The sequence below is a fragment of the Pleurodeles waltl genome, chromosome 11 (assembly GCF_031143425.1).
Source record: "Pleurodeles waltl isolate 20211129_DDA chromosome 11, aPleWal1.hap1.20221129, whole genome shotgun sequence".
Classification (NCBI taxonomy): Eukaryota; Metazoa; Chordata; class Amphibia; order Caudata; family Salamandridae; genus Pleurodeles; species Pleurodeles waltl.
Genome location: NC_090450.1, coordinates 100161538 through 100188160, shown reverse-complemented (window position 1 = coordinate 100188160; position 26623 = coordinate 100161538). Strand labels below are relative to the sequence as shown.

Genomic DNA, 26623 nt, shown 5'->3' with positions numbered 1-26623 from the left:
AACTTTAATCAAAGAAATCGCCAAACCCGATTTGGCTAGGAGCAGAAGATAAGGTAAAATCTGCTGCGGTGATGACGAAAAGGGGTGCACCTGGACCAGAGCACACCGAAAGCAGAATCTCTTCCACTTCAGACGATAACATTTGTTGGTACTCTCAGCTACAGCTCTGGCAAGAATGGCCCTGCAATCTGATGGCAAACCTAGATGCGCAAACTCATGGTGTTCAGGAGCCAGGCTGTCAAGTGAAGTAAAGCCGGATCCGGGTGAAGAACTTGGCCCACGTTCATTGTAAGTAGGGAGGGTATAGCTGGCAGAGGGATGCTGCAGCTCTGCAAGAGGTGAAGGAGTTCTGTATACCAAAACTGACGAGGCCATGCTGGAGCAATCAGAAGGAGCTTGCAGCGTTCTATCTTGATCTTTGCCAGAACCCTTGGACTTCAGGGGAATGGGAGGAAAAGCGTAGTCATAAATTCCTGACCATACCATGGAAAACGCATTCCGCCAAGAGCCCCGATGTGGATCCCGACTTGCGAAGAAATGGCATTTCGCATTCTGCGGGGTGGCAAAGAGATCTAAGTTCTGTTTCCCCCCATCGGGTCGAAAACCTGATCCAAGAGTTCCTGGTCCAATTCCCACTCGTGGTTGGACGACCGTGATCTGCTCAGGGAATCCGCAATGATGTTCTACATGTCTGGGACACGTTCCGCTCGAAGGTTTATTTTGTTGCTGATAGACCATTCCCAAATGCGCTGAGATTCTCTCGGTAAGAGTAGAGACCTGGTTCCTCCCTGCTTGTTTATGTAATGCATTGTCGTTGTGTTGTCCGTCCGGATGAGAACTGAGGAACCTCTTATTTTTGGGAGAAAAACACACAGCGCTAGTCGAAAAGCCTTCAATTCGAGGTAATTGATCTGAAAGACTTTATGATGCGGCTTCCATTTGGCTCCTACTTGCAGGTGTTGGAGGAAAGCACCCCATCCTTTGAGAAAAGCGTCTGTAGTTATCACCCAAGGTGCTTGTTGGGGGGAAAAAGAAAGTCCAGTCGCTAAGTGAGACTCCTGAATCCACCAAGCTAGAGAGAGCATCATGGGCCTCGTTATCCTGATGATATGGTCGTAAGACCCCATGACTTGTGCCCATTGAAGATCTAACAGCTCCTGGAGGGGTCTCATTCTTAGATGACAGAAAGGTACCAGAAGAATGCAGGAGGACATCATCCCTAACAGGGACTTTAATAGGCAAATTGAAACGTACTTTCTTTTTTGTAAACGCTTCGCGAGGGAGATGAGCTTTCTCCGTCTGTCCTCTGTAGGGGCTGCCTTGTTGGTGGAAGTGTCCAGTACTGCCCCTAGAAAAGTTCTTCTCCTTAACGGCTGGAAAGCTGATTTTTCACGATTGACCGGTTGGCCCAGGCTCGTGAACAGCTCGATACAAGCTATTGTGGACTTCTGCGCATGAGATCTGGATCTGGCTTTGACCAGCCAGTCGTCCAGATACGGGAAGACTTGATGGTTTTGCCTCCTGAGAAAAGCTGCCACTGGAGCAGGATCTTCACTTGGTGAAGATCCTGGGAGCCGACTTCCGGCCGAAGGGCAAGACTTTGAAATGGTAATGTTCGCCGGCTACTGCAAATCTGAGATATCTTCTGTGGGAGGAATGAATAGGGATATGAAAATATGCGTCCTGTAAGTCAAGGGTGGCCATGAAATCCCCCGAATTTAGAAGGGACAGGATGTCTGATAAGGTGATCATACGGAATGATTGTTTTTTTTAGATAAATGTTGAGATCCCCGAGGTCTAAAATTGGGTGCCAACTTTTTTGTTTCTTTCGGACTAAGAAGAATCAGGAGTAATAACCCTTTCCTCTCTCCCAATGTGGAACCTTTTCTATAGCTCCCTTGAGAAGCATGGACTCGACCTCCTGTCTGAGCAGATGCAAGTGCTTCACCTTTCGAGGTAGGGGAGGTTTCGTAGGGGGGTAGTGCAAGAACTCCAGGGTATGGCCAAACTGTATGAGATTTAGGACCCATTGGTCGGATGTTATCTTCTGCCAGTTGTGGAAGTAGAGGGAAATCCTTCGCCCTAGTTTTGAACACAAGTGAAGGTTTGTAGCCGGAGACGATAGCAAGTCATTGTCTACGGCCTGCGACTTATGGTTGTCTTCCAGCTTTTCCTCTCTGGGGAACTCTCGAATAAGTCGCCTGTTGAGGCATTCTCTGTTGGGATTGAGGACGAAAGGAATGGGATGCCGCAGAGACTGAAGGATATCTGTACTGCTGAAACCCTGTTCTGTATGATGAGTAGCCACGGCCTCGAGCTCCTCGGAAAGGCTGCCTTTTGAACTGTAGGATACCCAGGGACCTGGCTGTGTCCGTGTCAGTCTTGATTGACTGAAGGGCATCCTCAATGTGCTTCCCAAACAGGGCTTCACCAATAAAAGGGAAGGTCAAGGATCTTATTTTGGACCTCGGGCCTAAATGAAGTCACTCGGAGCCAACCTTGCCTTCTGAGAACAGCAGAACCTGCCATCTGACAGAAAGCCGTAGTAGCGATGTCCATAGCGCAGTCTATAATTTCTGCAGAAGATCTCTCCCCTTCCTGCAAGACTTTCTTTGCTTCTGATTTAGAGTCTTCAGGCAGCTGATCCAAATAGGGTGCAATGTCAGCCCATATCTGCCTATTGTATCTGCCTAAGATAGCCAGAGAGTTAGAAGCTCGTATAATAAGCGAAGCCATTAATGAAAAACGTTTTCTTATATTGTCTAATCTCCTACCCTCTTTGTCGGGTGGGGCAGAGATTGGTACTGAAGGGTTCCTTGATCAGCGTTGAGCAGCCTGAGCAATTACTGAGTCGGGTCTGGGATGGCCCGTGAGGCAGGCCGGAGAATCTTCAGGCACCTTATATTTCTTATCAAGGCGAGGTAGAACTGGGGTGACCGTGGCTGGGTTCTTCATAACTTTAATGCCCTCATTCCAGATACAGTCCACATCAGCATAGATTTAACGCTCTTTTGAAAAGGCTCCTTAAAATCATACAAAAAACAGTCCATTTGTTTTGTGGGCATGGGCAACTCAAATCTTTTAGCAGCTCTTTCCAGCAGGTTGTGGAAACCGCCGATGTCACCCGGAGGGAAATCTACAGGAACCGGAGAGGGATAGGACGGAGTGGGAATTTGATAGTCATCCCATTCAGTTATTGCGTCCGGCAACTCTCCCTCATCTCTATCATCATCATCTTCTTCAGGGGAGGACAAATCCTGCACCGGAATGGAAACCAGTGTTTGTGGCGGTCCATGGGATGTTTGGATTCCTGGATGGACAGGGGTAGAAGGTATAGAGGACGCAACAGGTTGCTGAACTTCCAAGCCAGCTGGTGGAAACCGCTTACTGTAGTCGTCCAACATAAGCTGTAGATCAGCTATGAGTGATCCTGGCAAGGAAACCATCTGCTCCTGATAAGGATACTGGTAGGATTGTGGGTAGTAAGATTGCGGATCATGCTGGGTGTCCTCCTCTAGATCCTGGCACTTGACGTGCAGTTCTGATGGGCTACGAACAACCCCGAAAGGTCCCTCATCATCTGAGTCCTCTTGCTCCAGCAGATGCGTAGGTACCAAGGCTGAAACTCTACCTGGAGATGTTACCAACGGTAAAAGGAAAGAAGACTTCTTGTGTGTCTTAACCCTCGTCGCCAGCATCACGACGGCAACATGGATGACATAATTGACGGGAATGTAGACGGTACACTCGTCTGCATCACCGACAGCATCGTCAATGGTATCAGCGTCACCGACGGCAGCGCCGACGGAGTCACTGACGGAGACATCGATGGAGACATTCTCGGCGACGAGGAAAACGACGACGGTAGAGTCAACGTCGACAGTCTCACAGGGGATAACATGGATGAAGGAGAGGCGATGGGAGAGGAAACCATGAACGCCGTCGACAAGGACGTCGTCGACACGATCGTCGATGAAGAGGACAACGCCATAGAGATTGTAGAAGTAGTAGCAGTCAACGATAATGCTGTGCAGACACCTTTAGACACCGCCGTCGATGGTGTTCTCGTCGACGATGTTGGCGACTGTGTCATCGTCGATTTTCCAGATGGCCCCCTTAAAAACATGTATCACCACTGGAGGTGGTGTTGGAGGCTCAGAAAGGGCTCTTTTGCTGCGCCCTGAGGAGACAGATCTTTCTTTTGAGTGCCTTTTTGAAGAAACAGAACTCGTGTGAGGAGAACTTGAAGGACTCCCAGGTTTAGAGGGTACCCTTTTGGATTTCTTGTGAGCCTTTCTAGGAAGATCTTCTGAGTGAGGTTGAGGAGATCTGCCTCTTTTCTGTAGATTTCTGGAGGAAGCTGTAGATTCCTCACTGTCAGAGCCAGACACTGGGTTAGATCTGGACTTTAGTTTCTGGAGCCAAATTACACTCTCTGTCTTTGAGGTTTTTGGTAGAGAAGGTCCTGCAAACCTTGCAGTATTTGGCCACATGGTCAGGGTAGAGGCAGTAAATGCAGTCCCTGTGTGGGTCCTCAGAGAGAAGCCTCTTTTTCCCACAGGTCTTACAGGCTCTGAAAAGGTGTTTCTTCTCTTTATCTGACGTGGTGAATTCTTTCCAAAACAGAGTTCTCTTTAGCAAGGTAAGAAGAAGACACCTTACTTGCTGTAGAAAATCCTTTTTCTGAAGAAAAACAGTGAAAATGAACTCCTCTGAAGTGTTGACAGAGCAGAGCTCAATGGAGACTCCCTAGCACGACGTGAGGTAGAAAATCTGGGGGAAGGGAGCTTCTCTCAGGAGGGTTCTAGAGGGAGGGGAAGCCTGATTGCATGGGCCTTCTTTCGGTCCTTTTGCTCATAGTGATGAGGATAGGCTACTAAAGTGAAGGCCTTATTTCTTTGCAGTAGCCTATAGCTGTTTTGATGTACTGGGGGCTCCCATCTCGACGACAGGGAAGGATTCAAGCATGTGAATCTATGAAAGTTCCTATACTGGAGTAATAATAGTTTTAACTGAGAGACCTTACCTAATCTTGCATGTTGAAGCCAAAAAAAATGAGCTCTAGGTTGGTGACACCTTTAATGGCTTGAAATAGCTCTTAATAGCTATTAGCAATTAGAGTCTCTGGGTTGACGATGAGCATGTTAATTTTAAATTTTTCACTCTGTTTAAAGAGGGATCCAGAGGGAATAGAACATTTGGAGCTTAGTGAGACTTGATGTGATGGGTTCCCAAAGAGTTTTGCTTGGCCATGATGAGCATACGAGTTGTAGCCAGAAGGATAAATTATGATAGGAACTAATTAGTGAAACAAACGTAGGATGTGGTGTTTAGGAAGTAATTTGACTTCAGGCAGTGGTAGTGCAGAGAATCAGTAGTCCTTTGCCCATATGACAAATCAGTTGATCACAATAAGTATATCCATTGATCAAGTGAATCAATCTGTTGGAGTGAGCAACAGATCTCAACCGCAGGTAGAAGTATTGGAGAGGGAGAAGGTGGGGCATGTTACCTACTTGATGTACTATGTAGCAGCTGAAAGTGTCACAGTTAAAGATGCTGTGGGAGGTACGGTGCACAGCTGCTGATTTGCCTGTCTGTTGCAATGCATCTGCACCTAGCCATCTGCAAGTATTTCTCACAAGATGTAATGCATTTGCAGCTAGCCAGCAGTTGCTGGGGGCATTTCAGGACAGTTATAGATATGTTTTGATGTAAATGTCAACCTTTCAAAGTCAATGTAAGCTAACGAGCAGTAATACGTAACACATAAGAAAGTGACTTAAACATTCCATATGTAAGATAGTGGTCCATAGTTTTTAAAAGATTGCATGAAAGAAAAGAGGTAGATGGCTCTGTCCTCCATCTGCTCTAACCTTTTTCCTTTGGACATCATCAACATGGCTGTCATTAGAAAGAAATCAGACAAAATGACTAGAACACTTGTGGTTGGTAATAACATCCAGGATATGTGTGTGTGTGTGGTCGATAGCACAACTACTAATGACTGCTCTGCCGGCCGAGCTAACTCCAGTGAACAGGATCCAGTAGGTATAACCTCAACACAGGTGGAACAACCCAGCTATCACTGAGCTTCTGTGCTAGGTTGTGACCGGCACCTTCCTGATGTGTGCCCTCCAATGGAATCAAATAAATTCCAGGATTGTGCAGGAGTTTATGCCCTCTGAGGATGCCATGGATCCTGGTGCTGCAGTACGGATTGTGTAATTTGAAAGGAGCTAATGAATCATTAGGTTGTTGCAGCAGCAAGGAAGGATCCCTTCCAGCAGAAAAAGAATCATGGTGCTCTAAGGTCGCCGCTATGTGAATCTGTCAAGCCCAGGAGGGTCCTCAGAGGAGAGGATGCAGGGGTGGAGATCTAGATTGAAGATTTGAGGGTGAGCACCCCATCTCTGTGCCTTCTCGCTTAAAGTAGTGTAGAGTAGTGTTGCTCTAATTGTAGCTTTTAGAGCCATGATAATGTGAAACTGACAGAGTATTCTTTGAATAGGTGAAAGCAAGGTCATAGGTAAGATGAAGGGTGAAGAAGTTATGTTAGAAGAGATAATGAAAGGAGATTTTTCAGAGTCAAATGCATATAGAAGTAGATTTGTCAATGCTACTTAATGGCACTATTAAATCTGATTTCTTGGCATTCCCATTTCATAAGGCATAAAGAGAAAAAGTGAGAGCATGAACTGTATTAACACATAAGAGAGATTCCAGGGATACACACTGTGATGTTTTAGACCATGAATCATCATTAAGAGAATTGAGCCATAGATACTCTGCCTATCACTGTAATCTGGATTAGGGTGTAGTAATGATCCACTTGAACTGATGGCTCACCTTCACAGAGTGGATGGGTACATTGTTTACCTGTAAAACAAGTTTCTGGTGGATACTCTATCTAACTGCTAATTCCTCACCTTGTGAATATTTTCCAGGCATCAGATTGGATCCATAAACTTCAAAGTAGTACTCCTACATACTGGTAGGTGGTGCACTGCAGTTCTGTGCCAATGTTGTTCCACTCCAGAAGTGACAAGCAGAGCTGCACGAAAGCATCACCCTTGCACGCTGACCTTAAATCCTTTCTTTACACGCCTCCAGAAGCGGATCCGGAACTGCTTCTTAGCCTTTTAAAGACTTTTTTCTAACAAAATTCCAAATTTTTTCCAGCGTGCAAGGGAAAATTTGCCTCCCATGGAAACAGGGTTCAAACAGTTTAGCGGTTGTTGCAAACAAGTGTGTGTGACAGACCCTCATTAGGTATGCCTTTGGTGCTTGAGGGGTGAATATGATTTTAGAGCCAGTGAGGATTGAGCCCTGATGAATCCGAAGGTCAAACCAAAGAGCAAGGTTAAGCTTTATGTCGCCAAACTTCAGAAGACACCACACCCTGTCCGGTCGAGGTAGAAAAGGTTCCTGAAGTTGTTCCTGGGGCAGATCTAAATCTAGGTGGAAGTTTTCAGATAGGTCCAAAAAGGAACATAAGTAATTTAGGCAGGATGTGGCTCCTTTCCACCATTCTCCAATTCCAGAGAGGATGCAAGGGCATCAAAATGCCAACTGGTCTTGCTCATTGTTGGAAATGGCCTTTCTGCAGGGTCATCCCCAGACTTTTTGCCTTCCTCCTTCTCTTTTTCTGATCTCATTTTTGTTGGCTTTAGGACTCTGTGCACTTTACCACTACTAATCAGTGCTAAAGTGTATATGCTCTCTCTTTAAAAAATGGTGACATTGGCTCATACCCAATTGGACTATTTCATTTACTTATAAGTCCCTAGTAGAGTGCACTATATGTGCCCAGGTCCTGTAGATTAAACGCTACTAGTGGGCCTCCAGCACTGGTTGTGCCACCCACTTAAGTAGCCCCTAACCTTGTCTCAGGCCCGTCATTGCAAGGCCTGTGTGTGCAGTTTCACTGCCAATTTCGACTTGGCATTTAAAAGTACTTGCCAAGCTTAAAACTCCCCTTTTTCTACACATAAGACACCCTTAAGGGATGCCTAGGTAACCCATACGGCAGGGCGCTGTTTAGGTAAAAGGCAGGACATGTACCTCTGTAGTTTACAGGTCCTAGTAGTGTAAAACTCCTAAATTCGTTTTTACACTGCTGTGCGGCCTGCTCCCTTCATAGGCTAACATTGGGGCTGCCCTCATACATTGAGTAGTAGCTGCTGATCTGAAAGGAGTAGGAAGATCATATTTAGTATGACCAGAATGGTGATACAAAATCCTGCTAACTGGTGAAGTTGGATGTTATATTACTATTTTAGAAATGCTACTTTTAGAAAGTGAACATTTCTCTATACTTAAAGCCTTCTGTACCTTCCAATCCATGTCTGGCTAGGTTTAGTTGACAGCTCCCCTATGCATCCACTCACACCCCCCCCAAACACAGGATACTCAGCCTCACTTGCATACATCTGCATTTTTAATGGATCTTCCTGGACTGGGGGGGTGGATGGCTCAACACTTGCATGTCAAAGGACAGGGGTCTGCCCTCACACAAAGGACTGCCACACCCCCGAATGGGACCCTGGCAGACATGACTGAACTGAAAGGGGGCCTTGTGCACTTAAAAAAAAACTCTTTGAAGCCTCCCCCACTTCAAAGGCACATTTGGGTATTTAAATAGGGCCTCTGCCCCTAACAACTCAGACCTTTACTGGAGAAGAGAACCTGAATCAGAACCTGCATCCTGCCAAGAAGACCTGCCTGGCTGCTCAAAGGACTCACCTGTCTGCTTTCTGTGAAGGACTGCTGCCTTGCTGTTGCCCTTCTGCATTGCTGCTCTCTGGCTGTGGTGAAGAAGTGTTCTTCAAGGGCTTTGATAGAGCTTGCCTCCTGTCCCCTGAAGTCTCAGGACCAAAAAGACTTCATCTCTACAAAAAGGACTCCTTGTGCGGCAAAATTAGATGCATAGCCTGCCAGAAACGACGCACAGCCTGCACCGCGGTGAAAATTTCACTGCACGCCAAACCGGAATGACACAGCCCGACTTTGCAATGAGAAGATCGACGCAGCACCAGCGTAGAGACTGGAAATTCTACGCATGGCCTCGCCAGATCGACACAGCAAGGAATCTATGCAGTGCCTGCCGTGCGGTAGAAAATTTGACGCAACGCCCACCAGTTCGACGCAGTTCCTGTGACTTTGTCCTACCAGAGCCGGAAGTCCACGCATTATCCCCGGGATATCTGAAAACCCTGCAAACCGAAGAGGATCCACAACCGAATGCCAGAATTCGACACACAGCCGTCCCTGCTTGAAAACTAATTGACGCATCTCTGTGTGCAGCCCCAGAAATTGACGCACACCCCTTTGTTTCCACGCATCTCCTCCTCTGCGGTTCTTGGCAGATATCTTTCATGTGAACCAGGTACTTTGTGCCTGAAAGAGACTTAGTTTGCCTTTAAAAGACTTAAGACACTTTATATCACTTTTCAGTCATATCTAAACATATACTTATTGCATTTCATTCATTTTTGACCTGTATTTATCCAGATAAAGATTATATATTTTTCTAAACACTGTGTGGTGTATTTTTGTGGTGCTATATGATGTTATTGGATGATTTATTGCACAAATACTTTACACATTATTGCCTTCTAAGTTAAGTCTGACTGCTCAGTGCCAAGCTACCAGAGGGTGGGTACAGGATAATTTGGATTGTGTGTGACTTACCCTGACTAGAGTGAAGGTCCTTGCTTGGACAGGGGTTAACCTGACTGCCAATCAAAGACCCCATTTCTATGATCGCCATCAGCAACTCTCAGAGTCAATCGGGGCTCTACTACTTTAAGAAAGGAGTTTGCCTAAAGAAATCTGTCCTGGATTGTACTGCAGGAACAGCAGTTAGTTTGATTCTCATTTGTAGCTAAAAGCTAAAGATAACATTCAGGCTTCTCAGAAATGTAGTGGAAAAAGCAAGGGAGGATGTTTTTTTCCTCCATATTATGTTGACTAAAACACATAGGTTCTTTAGAGAGAGATGAACAACCTTCAAATGCTGGTACAATAGCAGTGAACTGAAGGTGTGTTGTGTTAACGTCCCAGTTCTGAGGATCAGTAAAGTCCGTAGAAGACAGATACGTTGCAATTCATTAGTTGTTTGTACAAAGCAAACATAAGTTTGGTGGAAAAGTCTGAAATATTAGTTAGGGAGTAGGGCCAGGGGTTTTACAGAAGTAAATCATTTTAGAGCGTGTGTGTCCATTTGCTTTAAAAGAAATCCGTAAAAGAGAAGAGCAAGGATGTTCTGAGATCAAGCATGGGAAGCCCCTCACCAGGTAAAATCACTAGCAAAAGTGTGTGTCAGAGCATGCAGAAGAGCCACCTTCGGATACACATTTTAAAATTCTACATTCTTACCAACCAAACTATACGATGGAACCCAGTTAGAATAATATTAAGAAAAACAATCGAATATCTGTCCATCTCAAACTAGATGTGGTAGTGCATGAGTATATAAACGCAGACATATGAAAGTGGTGTCAAATAAAATGTCAGCATTTGCTAAACGTTTTCTTTTTTTATTTTGAACTTACCAATCTTTCGACTCCTTATACAACACTGCACTTGCTCATTGGAAAACATATGATTGCTTGCCGTAGCTCTAAGTATGACTGCAACCTGCACTGGAATATTACTAGATAAAGCACTAGGTTTTGCATTTGGCCTTTTATCTTTTGAGTCATGGGCTCCAAATCTCCTATAGAAGGTGATTTTCATGTCTTGTCTCTATGGTTGTGCTTCGTCCTTTAATAGCCAAAAGAGGCACAAATTCATCCTTTCTGTCCTTATTGAGTACAGTCGCACATGGGATGTCGTACAGGATGCTTAGACAGGTTGGCTCCTCCATAACAGTGGAGGAGTGTCACCCCCCCCCCCCTCCCCCCCACCTGCAGCGGCAAACCTTCTCCCAAAAAAAACGGTCATGAACATGATGAGTAATGTGGGGGAGTGGACAACAGTCCCCCTCAGAGTGCATGTGTGTTTGGCCGGCTGTCTTGGGCCTGCCAAACACACAAGCGCACAGGGCTCTCTCCAGCCCAGCAACACAGTTGCTGGGCTGGAGAGAGCCTGCACAGGCTCCCAGTCTGCCTCGGAGCACCCTGGCTGGGAGCTCCCAGCCAAACCTAACGCTGCTTTAAGCAGCGTCCGGATTGGTGCAGGGCAGGATGGGAGCCTGTGCTTGTCTGCAGTGAGATTGGGAGGAAGCAGAGGAGCGGTGCGACGTGGGAGCAGAGGTAAGTGCTTTTTTTGTTTTTTTAAAATATTTTTTTATTTAATTGAATTTTTCGCCTCCCGTAAGTGCACCACCCCGCCCCTACTAATTAGCGCAAGCCGTGACTGTGCTTAGGATGCACATATCCAGCTAAAGAAACATGTCAAAGGTTTTTGGATGGATATCTTCACCAGAGATTTAATACTGCTAAATAGTTTTGCCTCAAAGCATTTCAATTATTGTTTGGTGTCTATTAATGAACAAAAGTAATTGTGAAGACTCTAACGGCCTAGCCATTGGAGAAGGAACAGCGGAGAGAGTCTGAAGCTGTGCACGCATATGGTGGATTTAGCGTTATGCATAGAGGGTGCGCTAAAGTTCTCCACACTGAAGGAGGATCATTGATTTTTTTAAATAAAAAGAACATCTTAATTTATGATTTTGTTTTTAAAAATAGAAAAAGATATGTAATTATGAATTGTGGCATTATCATGTTGATGGAGCTGCACGGCACACTTTCAATTCATTAACAGAAACCACCATAAGCACAGGTTTTGCCAAAAAAAGAGGCAGCGGACATGTCTAAAGCCAAGGTGCAGCCACTCTAATGCCCTGATGGAGTAAAATCCATACTCACATATCTAAATCAGCCTCTAAGTAGTGTTCAAGATCACAGGCTTTTGTCACTGTTTGCTGACAAGAATGCCTGAAGGAAAAATTCACCACAAAGAGTGTGGTAACTTAGCTAGAGAATGAGGCTGAAGCAAAACAATCATGGCGACTGAGTCCTTCCTTTCAATGGCAGTTTCATGACATAAACAAGGCAACAGATAGTCCAAATCTTCCAGTATCCTTCATCTTTCTAGCTCTTGATGCTTACAAGTGTTTACATTTAGTTTTAGAAATACTGAATCAGAAAGCAGAAGTGCTTAGCTACTTTTTTTCCCGAAATATGGAGCAACATTAAAATTTCTATGACATTTCAGTTTAGCGAGAAATTTACAAAAGAGTATAACACAAATGTATCTGAAAATCAGAATTGTACTTCTTAAACACCTTTCAAGAATAAAAAAATGTGGTACTCCCTCTAATGCATAACAGTGTGGGTAATGTACACAATTGTAATGCGTACAATGTTTTGACGACTTTCATGTCAAGGTGCTCATTTTGTCTCAAGTTGCTTGTGTAAGGGAAGGATGGTATCCAAAGTAATGTCTCCATGGCTTTCACCCCTTCTGCCATCAGAGGGCCGTGGAGGCGTGTCTTTTTCCACAGGCTGACTATAACGAACAGCCGGCTAAGATTGTATAACATGACACTCACCCTTTCTGCTATTTGAAGGCTTTGAAAGGTTGGTCTTTTCCACTAGATAACTTGAAAGAATAGTTGCCTTTTCAGTCTTGTTGATTGCAGGAACCAAAACAGAGTCTTGCTTTTCAGTGAGAGATGAAGACTTTTTCTGAGGGCCAATCGAAGGAGGACTTAGCATTACACTGAAAAAGAAAAAAAATGTTTTTTGATCTTCATAAATGAAATACCTCCCTTCGTTATCACTGTTAACAGAAGTAAGGGTAGTATAGAGTAAGTTAGTCTTTTAGCAGAAAAATGTGTGAAGAAATAACCTATGAGTAATAAATGCAAATCAAAAACATTTCCAGAGAACATTATTAGAAAGGACCGAAAATGACTAAACATTAAGGGGTCCATTAAGACCCCTGGCGGTCGGTGTAAATGTGGCGGTAGTACCACCAACAACACCAACAGCCTGGCGGTACATACCACCACATTATGACATTGGCGGGTTGGCTGAAGCCAACCCGCTATTATACCACACCGACCACCATGGCGGTAGCAGTCGCCAGGCTGGAGATAACAATCACCAACCCTGCGTCCGCTACTGTACCGCCGCCAGCATTTTAACCCTGCCTATCGCCATGGTTTTCGTGGTGTTAACCATGGCGGTAGGCCCTACCAGTGACAGGGAATTCCTTCCTTGTGATGGGTAGTAGGACCATCCCCCTTCCCCTAACACTCCCCAGATGTCTCCCACCCCCCCCATACATCCATGCTCCTCCCTTCCCCTTTCAAACAACCACACTAGCAGGCACACATCATGCATTAATACACTCTCTCACACAGGCATACACGCATTGATACACGCATGCATCCATTCATTCATGCACACATCCGTACACACATTCACACTGACATGCAGACACCCAATCACATTTCCATTCATATACACATTCTCACACATGCACACACACGCAAACACTACACACACATTTATGGACACACTCACACATTCATGCACACACCCCCACAACCCCCCCCCCCTCCCATGTCGGAATCCTGACTTACCTGCATCCAGGGGGTCTTCCGGCAAGGGACGGGGCGCTGCTACCGCCAGCAGCGCCTGCCAGCAGAACACTGCCAGGCCGTATTATTTGACATATTACGTCTGGCATCGGTCTACTGGGGTGGCGCTGCTGTTAGTGGTAGTGCTAGCTTAACACCGTCCGCCAGCATGGCCACACACGGATTTCCGCCCTTCTTGTGGTAGAAATCCAGCTGTGGTCATATTTTGGCAGACGGATGTTAACCGCGGTGACAGTCTTTTGGCGGTCATCGCCGCGGCGGTAGGCGGGTTTTACCGCCTTTCTCAAAATGAGGCCCTATATTTTGTATTGACAGTTAAGAAGAAAATTTTATGAATAAGCCAAAATGAAGAGAACCCCTGACAGCAACCCTAACATCAACTCTAACGACAATCCTTAACTTAAACTCTCAGAGTATACAGAAAACCTAATCTTAAACCTAACTATAAACGTATCCCAAAACACAACCCTAACCCTAAACAACCATAACGTTTGCCCTAATTGTGTCCTTCATCTAATATTATCGTTGGAAGGGGACACACACAAACCTTCCCGCTCAATTGAAACTGATGTGAATCCAGACCAGGCAAGTATACATGGCTAAAAATGTCAACAGCAGGGGAATGAGAAGGGGAGAAGCACAGGGGGAGCTTGCCGGGAATCAGAGAAAGAAGATCTCTGACTATCCCTTAATCTATGCAGTACACTACACCCTTTGTTTCCACCTAGATACAAGGGGAACCCCGGACAGGTGTAGTGCACCTCATGTATGCCAGGAGGACTACCTCATGCAATCCCACACACATCAACTTAGAAGGATTCAGTGGGGAACAGGGTCAAGACTAATTTGCATATGGCTGGGTCCAAACTGGAATGGCATGGTGAGCAAACCTGCCAAGAGAAGTTGCCTGGCTGCCCAAAGGACTCACCTGGTCTGTTTGCTGTTAAGGAATGCTGCCTTGCTGTTGCCCTGCTGCCTTGCTGACCTCTGGCTCTGCTGAGAAGTGCTCTCCAAGGGCTTGGATTGAGCTTGCCTCCTGTTCCTGGAGTCTCATGGCCAAAAAGACTTAATCTCTGCAAGGAAACTCCTTGTCTAGCGTAAATAGACGCACAGCCTGCCGGAATCAACACACAGCTTGCCCAGCGGAGAGAAAATCACTGCATCGCCAAACCGTAACAACGCAGCCCGGCTCCACGGGTGGAGATCGAAGCAGCGCCAATGTTGCGACCGGAACTTTGACACATAGCCCACCAGATCGATGCATCGCCGAGCCAGAACGATGCAGCCCAACGTCCTGTGAGAGGAAGCAACGCAGCGCCAGTTGTGCCGCAGAAATTCCGCCAATCACCCACCAGATCGACGCAACTGCTGTGACTTCGTCCTGCATGCCCAGGATTTCCACACATCATCCCTGGGTGTTACAAGAGCCCGCTTCGCAAAGAGGATTCAAGCCTTTGCGTCAGAAATTGACGCAAAGCCCTTGCCGCGTGGAAAAGGATCAACTCATCGTATGTGTGCGCCCAGAAAACCGACGCACACCTACCTTTTTCCACGCATCTCCTTCTCTGCGGTCTTCGTGTGTGTAATTTTGACACAAACCAGGTACTTTGTGCTTGCAGGAGACATTAGTTGCTTTTAAGAACTAAAGATTCTACTTATTAGTACAAAAAAGTTATTTCAACTTGTGATTATCAAATCATGATAGTTTTGACCTTAATTTAATCAGATACATATCCTATATTTTTCTAAACCTGTGTTGTGTGTTTTTGTGGTGTTCTCACTGTGTTATTGCATGATTTATTGCACAAATACTTTACACAGTGCCTTCTAAGTTAAGCCTGATTGCTCAGTGCCAAGCTACCGGAGGAGCACAGGATAATTTGGATTGTGTGTGACTTACTCTGACTAGGATCGTGATCCCTATTTGGACAAAGGTGTATACCTCTGCCAACTAGAGACCCTATTTCTAACAGTAAGTAACAAAAGAATTTACACAAGCTTAAATAGGGAAGGTCAGCAGGCAATCTCCCTATAAGAATGCAGACGGAAGAAGTCCTGTACTCCTTAACTACAGATTTGCTGCCTTTAACCACAGTTGTATAATTGCAACAAGGGTAAACCATGACGAAAGGAGTGGCACGAGTGTACCTTTACATTCCAACAGAATCTAAAACCCTTTAAGTACGAAAGAACAAAAACATCTAGTACACCTGACAGAGGACTACTGACGCAAGTCCCCTGCTAATGGAAAACAGTGGGTTGACAAGAATGATCAAAGTAACTGCAAGATGATATATGAAAATACTGTTATACATTATTGACCCTAGAGCCTGCCAGATTCAGGCATTCCAGAAACTACTCCTGCCTAGGAGATACTGTGTAATCTGATTGGATTAAATTTACAAGAAAAGTTCATCAGCATTCTTCGGTTACACCTTGGGCCTGTGCTTAACAAGGGAACAGAGAAAGAGCACCTTTAGGATATCTACTTTCATGGCCTTTGGCCATCTTAAGTGTTTGTGGTCAGTCCAGGAAGCAAAGGAGGTCCCAAAGACATGGCTATAGACTTTCTACAATGTCTAAAGTATTGATTAAGCCTCTACCTCTGTCGTCACTTAGTTCTGCTCTCTATTTAGGAGACAACTTTGGAGGAAAGCCATCTGACTCTCTTTGCTCTTATTTCTTTGTGCCAAGAAGGGACTAACACTTGTTAGAGGACTCCAACAGTACCTTAAATGGCCTATGGGAGGAAGGCAACAATAGTCAGTACTTTATTAAGCCTGCCAGGGGCCTACTGACCTTCCACAGTCCGACTGCCTTATTTGGCCGCATCAATGTAGCAAGGACAGTCTATAGAGGAATGCAGAAGGTCGTTGCTGTAGCACGAAGATCCTGTCAGATGTCATGGAAGATGGTTGCTGGAGCTTCCCGTTGGTGGCTGACGATGCTGTAGCACGAAGTGCAGATCTTGTGTTGCCGATCGTCGCTGGCAGTTGCTGCAGCACAAAGAGTTCGGTTCATTGGAGCGTTCCATTGGCAGTCCTTGCCTGCAACAAGATCCTGGCATGAACAGGCACATTTGTGGTCACAGGAGCCCAAAACCTCAGGATTTATCCTTTTCTTCTAAGAGGAGCTGAACTGGTGCCATACCCAGTGTCCAAGACCTGGAATGTACGCCTTGTGGATCAGCCACTCACTCCAGCAGAGGCTAGCATGACTCAGGCAGATCCAGTTACAGGTCCAGTGCATCAGGTCAGCTTGGCAGTTGCAGGGAGTCTTCTGGAGCTTGTTGTTTCCCTGTAGCTCGGAATAGTAAGCCAGTTAACTAGCCCTGGGAGTCATTCAGGTAGCCTGGGCTGAAGAGTGCAGATCCAGTCTTCCTTCTCAGACAGCAGGGCAAGCTTCAAATAGCAGGCCAGACCTTCTTCCATAGTATCCATGGGTCCAAAAGTGTACTGAAGAGTGGTTCTGAAGGTTATACCTGGTGCTACTTTGAAACAGAAGAAACTTCTGGAGTCTTCTCCCAACAGGAGTGTCTGAAATTTCCTGACTCCTTGCCCTGCTCCCAGTATGCCTGCAGGCACAATAGGCTAGTATGAAGTTGTGTGTGTGTGATGAGGCAGAGTCTTTGCAGTGCAAGTGTGACAGATGATAGCCCCATTCCTCTTATCAAGTCAGGATGGCCCATCCTGTCAACACCCAGACCATCTATTGTGTAGCTGTCCGAGAGAAATACACAGAGACCAAATATCAACTATACCTAGTCATGTGAACCAGAAAACAGGCTGCAGGCACCAAATGGTTAAGACAAAAAATACCAACTTTCTAAAAGTATGAAATTAAAAGGAAAGGCCAACCTCATAACCCCTTGCGAGCTGTGGTATTTAACCGAAAAAAAGGTAAATGGCCAACAAAGGGATCATGTATGAGAAGTATATTCAATGTCCCAGAGTGGCATCACAAATGAATTATGTGGAACATATCACTGAGACACAATAGTTTAATAGAGTGAATCTGATCTGGGCAAAAAAAAAAAGCATACATGAAAAAAGTATTTTTTTCTCCAAAAAACCAGACTGGATATTCTGGAGGCCATATTGAAAGTATATCTACGGGTTGCAGCAATTCGCTTACCTACGTCCTGGTTGGTTTTACCAATATAGGGTAACATGCATGGGCATTGAATGCAATAGATAAAAAAAATTGTATTGCAGTTAGAAAACTGTGTTGTAGGACCCGTGTTTAGTATCCAGTTTAGATTTTCATTTTCCACTTGACATTTCTTTCTAGTGGTGGCTTTTTACACATTTTTCACTAACAAAAGAATGTGCTACATACAAATGTATTCTTGGCAGGCATTGTCACACTATAGTCTGCACATTTAGATACACCTGTTTTATTTTCTGTGCTCATCGGTAGACAATCTATTTATGCTAGACAAACTAAAGATGCTGTTCTGCACCTCTGTCACACTGTGATAAGGACAGTGTTTTATTATATAAGCAGCATCCATGAAAGGCTCATAGAGAGCAGCCCTCCATGCTGGGATTATCATGGAAGTGCTGTGAACTGTGACAGAGATGCAGCCCTGCTGACCCCGACCTTCATCCTACAAAAGACCTAGACCGGCTTCCTGACACATAAGACCAAGGTATGGGGGTTAGACTATCCCAACGGAACTGGCAGAAGGTACTCCTGCTATGCTGTCTTTAGCATAGGTGCTAGAGTCAGATAGGAGTAGAGTAACATTAGTATTAATTAACATGGTTGAAAAATTTATATTTTTCACCATTCTGAGAATGCTAATTACAACCTTGTCTCTCATCTTTCTAATAATCACAGCTCACATTTGCTTTACAAGAATACGAATATTTCAATAAATGTTTTGGAAATGCATTTTTGCATCTGTCTTGGTTACATATTCGGCATGCAAAGATAAAACAAAAGGGTTAGATCTGTTTCCATGAATTCCTTGGGAATCAGAGTGGTAATGTTCGAGGCTACCAGAAAAATCTACTATCCTGGTCAGGACACAGGTTTGAATGTGGTACTGTGAGCTAGCAAAAACAAAATAAACCAACATTTACCAATGGTATATGTAGACTAAATCTCTTTATTGCGAGGCTCTTGTTGACATAATACACAGTCCTAATAAACTCATAGGAACAGTATAACAAACGTTTGATGATGGAATGGTCACATGGTATACCTTTATAGACATAAATTAAGTTTAGCTGGTTCATTAAAAACTTTTATTAATCAATTTCTCAGATTGGTGCCACACTCAAAAGCAAACATACATTTTCATGACAGATGGAGTCATTTTAAAAGTTTCCAATGTCTATGCATGATTTTGTTGGACAGGGCTCCAAAGGCTGAAACACATACTACTATGATTACTTTTTTTATTTTTTATTTTATTGTAACAGGGATTCAAGCCCTTTAAAAAATCTTTTGAGTGTTCTGAGAGGGTACCCACAGGCTTTTAGTTTGTCATACTTTTATAGCATCAATAAAGTAGTCACTTTTCTTAGTGCAATTGTGATTAAGTCACAGAAATTGTCCAAATGGAAGATTGTCCGTTAGTCCTTGGGGGTGGTATTGTGTATAGAATATCATTGTCAACATTAATAGTTATATCAAGAAATTTGGGCAGTCATTATGAACATGGCTTCCGCCGCCAGGCAGCTTGGTGATGAAGGAGTTACATATCCGACAGGGCAGCGCTACCTGCCGGATAATGTTCCTGGTTCCACCAGCTTTTCCCTGGCGGTTTACCCCGCCAGGGAAAAGCTGGCAGAATGGGTGCCTTGGGGGCCACAGCACTGCCCATGCCAGCGGCATGTGCAGTGCTGGGGCCCCCGTGCACAGCCCTGTCGCACATGTCACTGCCCGATTTACGGGCAGTGAAAAGCGCGACGGGTGCTGCTGCACCTGCCGCACTGCTACATTGCCACCGGCTCCATGAGGAGCTGGCGTCAATGTTCAGGACCTGCATTCAGCTGGGCCGGCAAGCAGAAACACTATTTTCGCTCGCCAGCCCAGATGAATGTACATTATGTGGCCGGCGGGGCTTTTGCGCGCTTGTGGTCATTGGTTGACCGGCAGCCCGAACTCTGCGGTTTTTCCCGCCGAGTTCATAATGATCCCCTTAGTCTTTGTAGAATTAAATTGACGTGAAAATTTTACGTTATGATTCAGATAATTAAGCCAATTGTGGAAATGTAATAGTAAAATCAGTATTACCATGCCACACCAATAAGGCATCCTTAATATATCTTAACCATTTGGAAATATATGATAAAAACGGATTGGCTGATGAGTAAATAGACTTTTTGTTTTCAAAATCAGACACATAAATATTAGTTATATTTGGTGGAAAAACCACACCCATAACCAACCTTTTGGCATGTTCAAAAATTGGCCTTCAAACATGCAATAACACCTACTGATTAATAATCTGCACAATTAATTATAAGTGAAGTTGGAACTTCATGGGGACAGGGCCTTGTGCCTAGTAGGTCGTGAATTATTTCTCAAATTTGGGAAATGTTAGTATATAAGATGATGATACCCACTGGGTGATATCTGAGTAACAATCGAATAGTTTAGGAAGTTTTAGGCCTGTCAAACAGTTAATTTGTCGGTTGAAATGTCATTTAAGACTGCACACACAGGCTGCAATAACAGGTCTAAGACAGGTGTTAAACGGCTATGTAGGTGGGTGGCATAATACGTGCTGCAGGCCCACTAATAGCATTTAATTACCAGCCCTGAGTATGTGGTATACCACTTTACTGGGCACGTACAGTAAATTAAATATGCTGACTGGTGGTAAGCCAATTTTACCATGTTTACATGAGTGAGCACAAACATTTTAGCACTGTTTAGCAGTGATAAAGTATGCAGAGTCTTAGAACCAACAAAACCGAAACCATCAAAACAGCAGAAGTGAAGGCAAAAGGTTTGAGGGATAACCAGCCCAAGGATGTCAAGTCCTACACTGGAGCAACATTTGTCCTATAATTCGTAATAAACTAGCAATAGAACACAATGTGTCCTAGAAAGAGTCTCACATGGGTCTGTGTTTTGGGAACATTGCATTCCAACATAGCTAGGACTTTAGTTACTAAAGGATGCATTGTCCCTGTCTGTCTGATGTGCAAGGCAGACCACTGAGCTCTTCTCAACCCAAAACATAGCTCAACCTGAGACTTGTATGTTTTGACTGTGAGCTTTGCTCTCTGCAAAGATGGTTCAGGTGGCCATTTCAGCTAACAATGGTGACCACGTGGAGAAAATGAAAGAGAAATCTGGAAAGTTGGTACTGCCTGATGCATAAGTAGGTAGGCTTTGGGTCTGTTCACTTCTGTTGATTTCTTCCCGTGCCTGTCACACAGGAGGGTCAGAGATTAAAAAAAGAAATACAAAGGCTTTTAACTCTACTCTCCTTCGGCTTTACTAATCCCAGGTTCATAACAATTATACACAACATACCATATGGGTGGCTAGGGAGAGCCTTTATAACACCCAAGCACTGTTGGCCAAAATGGGGGGTGACTCCCCCAGCACCTCATTCAAAACTGCAATTGAGTTCTTCTCAACAGCAATGACACAGTAGCTGAGGGATCGAGTTTAAGTGGCCTTGGAGTAAACAGATCCAGACATTCAGCTGAGCATGCAGCAGAAGCTACAGAGAAGTCAGAACCATTGGCAATTTACCCTTGGCCTATAAGCTTGGCAGTCTGGTCCTGGTCTGCCTGTTCCAGAAGCAAATAGTCTTAAAAAAGCTTTCAAGTCCAGAGTTTTGAAGTTTGGGCAGGAGACTTATCTAAGGGTTCCAGAACCTTACCGACACCCTTTGGGGTCAGGACCTACTGCAGTAGAAACCGCCAGCAGGGTCCAGGGCAGATGCAGTTGGGACTAGTTAGCTGGTCTTTTTGGGAATGTGGGCTTCTTGTAGATTTTGTGTACCCGAAGCTTAACAGGAACATCAACGATTAAATGCTTTGCTCTGCGAGTCAGTTGTGTCAAATCCACATCGGAGCTGAACTTAGGCACATCTGTCCCATCTGCAACAGCCTGAGTATGGCCCTCCCTCCACAGAGAACATAGGCAGCACTTGCGCAACAAAAATACTATAGTGTATGGGAATAATGGCCCAATGGGTATGGAGTGTTCACCAACCGAGTGTGGAAGGCTGCTGGAAGAGAATATTCTCTTACCAAAGGTGTCCCGCCTCTTGGATTCCCTATCTGGTGTAGTGTAATGAAATGCACCAGGGTGGATGCTGGATGAGGAGGCTTGGGCCACCAAGATCTCTGGGTTGGGGTTCTGGGTAAGTAAACTGGGATCCCCAGGAGTAGGCGATGGTGGCAGACAATCACCCTATTCACAGGAGCCCCTGTGCAGGGCTTGGACCTGACCCCAAGTAAGATGTGTGCACGGACTTTACTGAATAGGAGTGAGGGTTCTGAGGGAGGTGACTCCTGGCTGAAGCACCTCAGTCAAGACATTAGTTTTGGCTGTCACTGAGGGTAGGTTAAGGTCCAGGACCTCAGCTGCTTTGCACACCACCATTTCAAACAAGGCTCCCTCTTCCATAGCGACGGTAGGACGGGTATCCAGGTTAGTGTCAGTAGGAGTGTCCAACCCAATTGTCTCACCCAGTTCCTCATACCAGTTGTCCTCCTCACCTGAGTCATCTCCATAAGGGTTCATACACCCTTTTCAAATGTCTCCTTCACCAGGCCAATCCATCAAACAAGACACTGGACCTGCTCAGGGAAGAATGTTCTCATGTGGACACAATGTCAGTGACACCTATCTGGCTTTATGAATAATGATGGGAAAGGAGCTACCTAGGGTTGTAGGCAGCACAGAGGCATCAGCACATGAGCGGGTACCGAAGAGGGTCTCTGCTTCACCGGTGGCTCCACTTTGGATCCAGCGAGGGAACCTTGGGGCCTGACTGGTGCCGAAGGCGATTCTGCTGGTGTGGCCCTAGCAGGTGCCCATATGGCACCCATGGGGCTCAAAGACGTTCCATAGCGCCAGGCCACCCAAAGATGAGGTGTATGACTTCATAAACTTTGTTGAGTTGGGTGGGGGTCACTCTTGCTGCTGGAAAATGGGGGAAGCATGGAGCTGATCCAGGAACACGCATGTTGAATCGCGGTGCCTGGAATGCTGATGTTCATTTGTTACATCCGATGACTTTGACTGATGCAGGGAAGTCAAAGAGTGATTGGATTTCTTCAACTTCTTGTGTTTGTGGGACATACCTGACTTCTCCAGTGATTTTGAATGCAATGACAAACGTCGGAAGGAGCTCAAAGAACAGTCCTAGGACCTGTCACACGAACGGGACCTCGAGCACGGCAGAGTTGACCAATTTTGGGCAGTGAGCAGCTTCAGGGATTGCTCCTTTATCGCCTTTGGGTGCATGGTGCGGCAGTCCTCACACATCTTGGAGTCATATCCTGGTATCAGGCACCACAAACACACCAAGTGAGGGTCTGTCACTGACATTTGCATGTGACAGGCCCCACATGCTTTGAAACCAGCTGATTCCTTTGGAGACATCCTCACACCAAGACATAAAAATCTCGCAAGAGTTGACAAAACTTAAAAAATAAAATAAAAAAAACACTCAAAAAACCCACTGGGAAGTGGCTCAATCCTGATCAGTGCTATCTGGCGCAGAAAGGAATAACTGACGTCAACACACCAAAGTGGTGCCTATATAGGTACCTTGCATGTCACTTCCAGTGTGAATGATGCCGACATGGAGCCGAATCACACCACCTACCAGTGCACTGGGGTACTGCTCAAACATCTTCCGGATCCAGTCTGCCACCTGGGGATATTCAAAGGTAACGAATCTGCAGCTAGAAGTCTCTATCAGAGCTACAAAGCACCATACCCTTTGAGTTCCTGTATGTGATCATACAATGTGGTGACAAATGTGGGGCTCAAATCTGATTTACAATTATGACGCTAGTTGTTTCTTCTGGTTCTAGATGTTGAAAAGAGTACTGTTCATATTTAAATATTTCTTAAAGATCTCACATCAATGCACTTATTTAATCAAGGTAAAAGTATTACAATTTGATGCAAGTCTAAGAACAGGGTCCTTCTTTTTTGTTCCAACATCACTCAGGTTTTGACCCATCCCCCGATATTGGTTTCTATTAAATAACCCCATTGCATCAAATGCAGGATATAATTTACCAGTATTCAACAGATGATTATCTTGCAAATGCTGCTTTATTTTATTTTCTTCTTCTTTTCTAAAATCAGGGTCTGTATTATGGAAAGGGCACACTTTTCCTGTTTGCATCATGGCACACCTTTAAACAGGTGTGCTGGGCAGAAACAAGGACAGTGAGTCCTATTACAATTAATGTGCTGCCCCCGGGGCAATGGCAAACTGGATAGGGGCAGTGACTTCAGTGAAATACGGAGCTGTTGCTTCAAAGCTGATCCTTGTTACTCTGTGCAGGTAGCAACCAAAGGTGTTGGAGATCCCCATGCAGACGGGTGCAGTAAGTTACTGTGTCCACCTGTAGGGTAATGTCTGAAGGGTCCATGGGACCCCCCTATACCCTCCCTCTACAGAGGGCTGCTTTCAAGAGGCGGCATGACAGTGTGCCACCTTTTTGTGGCACATTGTGAGTGTATCTCCTAATGACTTATTTGCGTCTGTGCCAGTGTCTATAATAAGGTGTGGGTGCATAAGCAAAGAGTTTCCCTCATTTGTGTGACGCCACACCCCCATGCAAATGTAGGAATGTCCTCCCCTGACATGTGCCAGCACTTTCAGTGTTGCCTCTTCTGTAATACTATTGCACCCCAGAGGAGGCATGGAAAGTGGATGCACAAGCCCTTTGCCCCCCCCCCCCAAGGCACATTATATAACACAGCCCCTGAGGATAAGTAATAAAACAGCACACAACAAAAGTTTGAAAAACACATAACACAGGAGACAATAGTACAATGGCTGTTGGAATCAGTGATCATACATCAATTGGCATTTTGAGTCTAAAAAGGCTGTCAAAGTAGAAACAAGATTTAAGGTCTCATGTTTGCTGCACAGGATAATTTATAGCACTGCCACCCTTTATTGAAGAAAACACTTTGCCTCCAGGAACTACAGCCTTCTCTGTTATTCCACAGCTCCTTTATCACTTGATTCATTAGCCTATAAAATCAGCAACCAGAGCATTAGTTTGTTTCATAATAGGCGGCAATACATTGGCATTTTCTTCTTGCTAATCTTTGTGTGGAAATATTGAAACCTGTGTGATTTTTGACACCAAGGTGCCTTTCAAAGGAGAAAATCCCTTTCTTTTACTTCATAGATGACTCACATCTGCTATTATTGGGCTTTCATCATCGTAGTCTGTCAATCTGCTGAAGAGCTCCTCTTTTGGCAGCCTCATCCAACTTTTGAGTAGAAGAATAACCGGAGCCAGAAGTAATGATTCGTCCTCACTTTTGCAGCTAACTGTAAGGAATATCTGAGGGCTGCAAACATCATCGGTAAGATGAGCACTCTTGCAGAATTGTGACATAATGAAATTGAAGAAATAAGCTAGCTCACTTGAAGGCTTATTCGTTCGCTCCCTAAAAGACACAGGGACTTAACAGAGAGCATGAACTAAATGAGAAGCAACGCCCCTTGAAGTAAAGTATAACACACACAACAAACCGGAGTTTGCCTGCCTACCAGTAATAAAAGATGAACAGAGGTCCAGTCCTGACGACAGCTCCAGGAGCCATAACGAGCTGAAACACGTCAACAAAGCAAAATACATTATAACAGTCCAAAATTAACCACCCTCCCCCCAAAGATGATAGGACTTGTCATAAATTAAATGATAAGTGTAAAATGACCCGAACATTTAAAAAGGGTACTATATTGGTAGAAGTCAAACCTTAAAACTGATTTGCACACACTGCATGTTGGAACGAGGGTTCAATGGTAAGGGCAAGTAGGTACTTAGCAATAGGCCAAAAACCCTTTCAAGGTCTTATGTAAATTAATACTTGATCAACCTTTGGTAGAGTGGCCCACAAGCAGTTAGTCTTAACTTGGGAGACAGGTGTGTAAAGCATTAAATATCAACAAAACAGTAAATAAATAAAACACAACACACAATGAAAATCCAACACCAATTTATAAAAATACGAAATATTTTTATTCTTAAAGTGACATCAAAATGACAGGGAACCAGAGATGAGAAAATGTAAATATTAAAAGTAAAACTAGCGCTTAGAAGCAAATAGCGCTCAAAGGGTTAAAAAAAGGTTGTACTGGACAGGGACAAAGTCCAGAGTTCAGGTCACCCATGATGTAACACTGTTACACTTACTTTCAGAAGTATTTTGTGATTCAGGAAAGCGGTCCACACACCAGCCAAGGGTTCAGAGGCTCTGGTTTGCCTCTTGGGATCTAGGACTACAACTCCCACAATGCACCTCTACAACTTATGAAGCTTTTCACAATGGTTGTTCCAAAGTTCTCCAAACTTCTGGATCGCCTACCAGAGGTCTCTTTTAGGTCCCTGAAGTGCCACAAACTTGATCCAAGGTTCCAGAAGCTCTGAGTTGCTCCTTAGAAGTTGTTACTACAGTTCCCAGAATGTACCTGGTCAGAATCCTCAAATGGCCACTGGACGCTGGTTAGCTGGGCTCTTCTTGTAGGACTTGATGCAGGGGACTCTAGTCAGCTCCTTTATACCTGTAGCTTACAGGGAGTCTACTCCAGGAGTTGCAAAAGCAAGGCAAAGTCCCTTTCTTGATGAATCCCAAAGTGTGCAGCTGGTGCAGTCCTCTGGAGTGCTGTTCTTCAGGTACAGGATAAGGGTCCAACAGGGCAGTCCTTCTTCTTCCAGCAGGGATCTGAATTGTGAGGCAGCTCTGCCTCATTTATCCTTGCCCCCTGGGGTGGGAAGCAGGGGGGTGCTCCTGTACAATGGAGTGCAGGAGGGCACCCTCTGTGGC

General features: G+C 44.9%; 1 protein-coding gene across 2 annotated transcripts in view; it reads right to left on the bottom strand.

Moving 5' to 3' along the window:
- The window catches only part of ZBBX (zinc finger B-box domain containing), a 440192-nt gene that overhangs the window by 161032 nt on the left and 252537 nt on the right, over positions 1 to 26623 (bottom strand). For both annotated transcript variants that reach the window (XM_069213223.1, XM_069213224.1), the window contains exon 14: positions 12560 to 12729. In XM_069213223.1, the coding sequence (XP_069069324.1) occupies positions 12560 to 12729 (170 nt within the window). The remainder of the gene's footprint in view (positions 1 to 12559; positions 12730 to 26623) is intronic.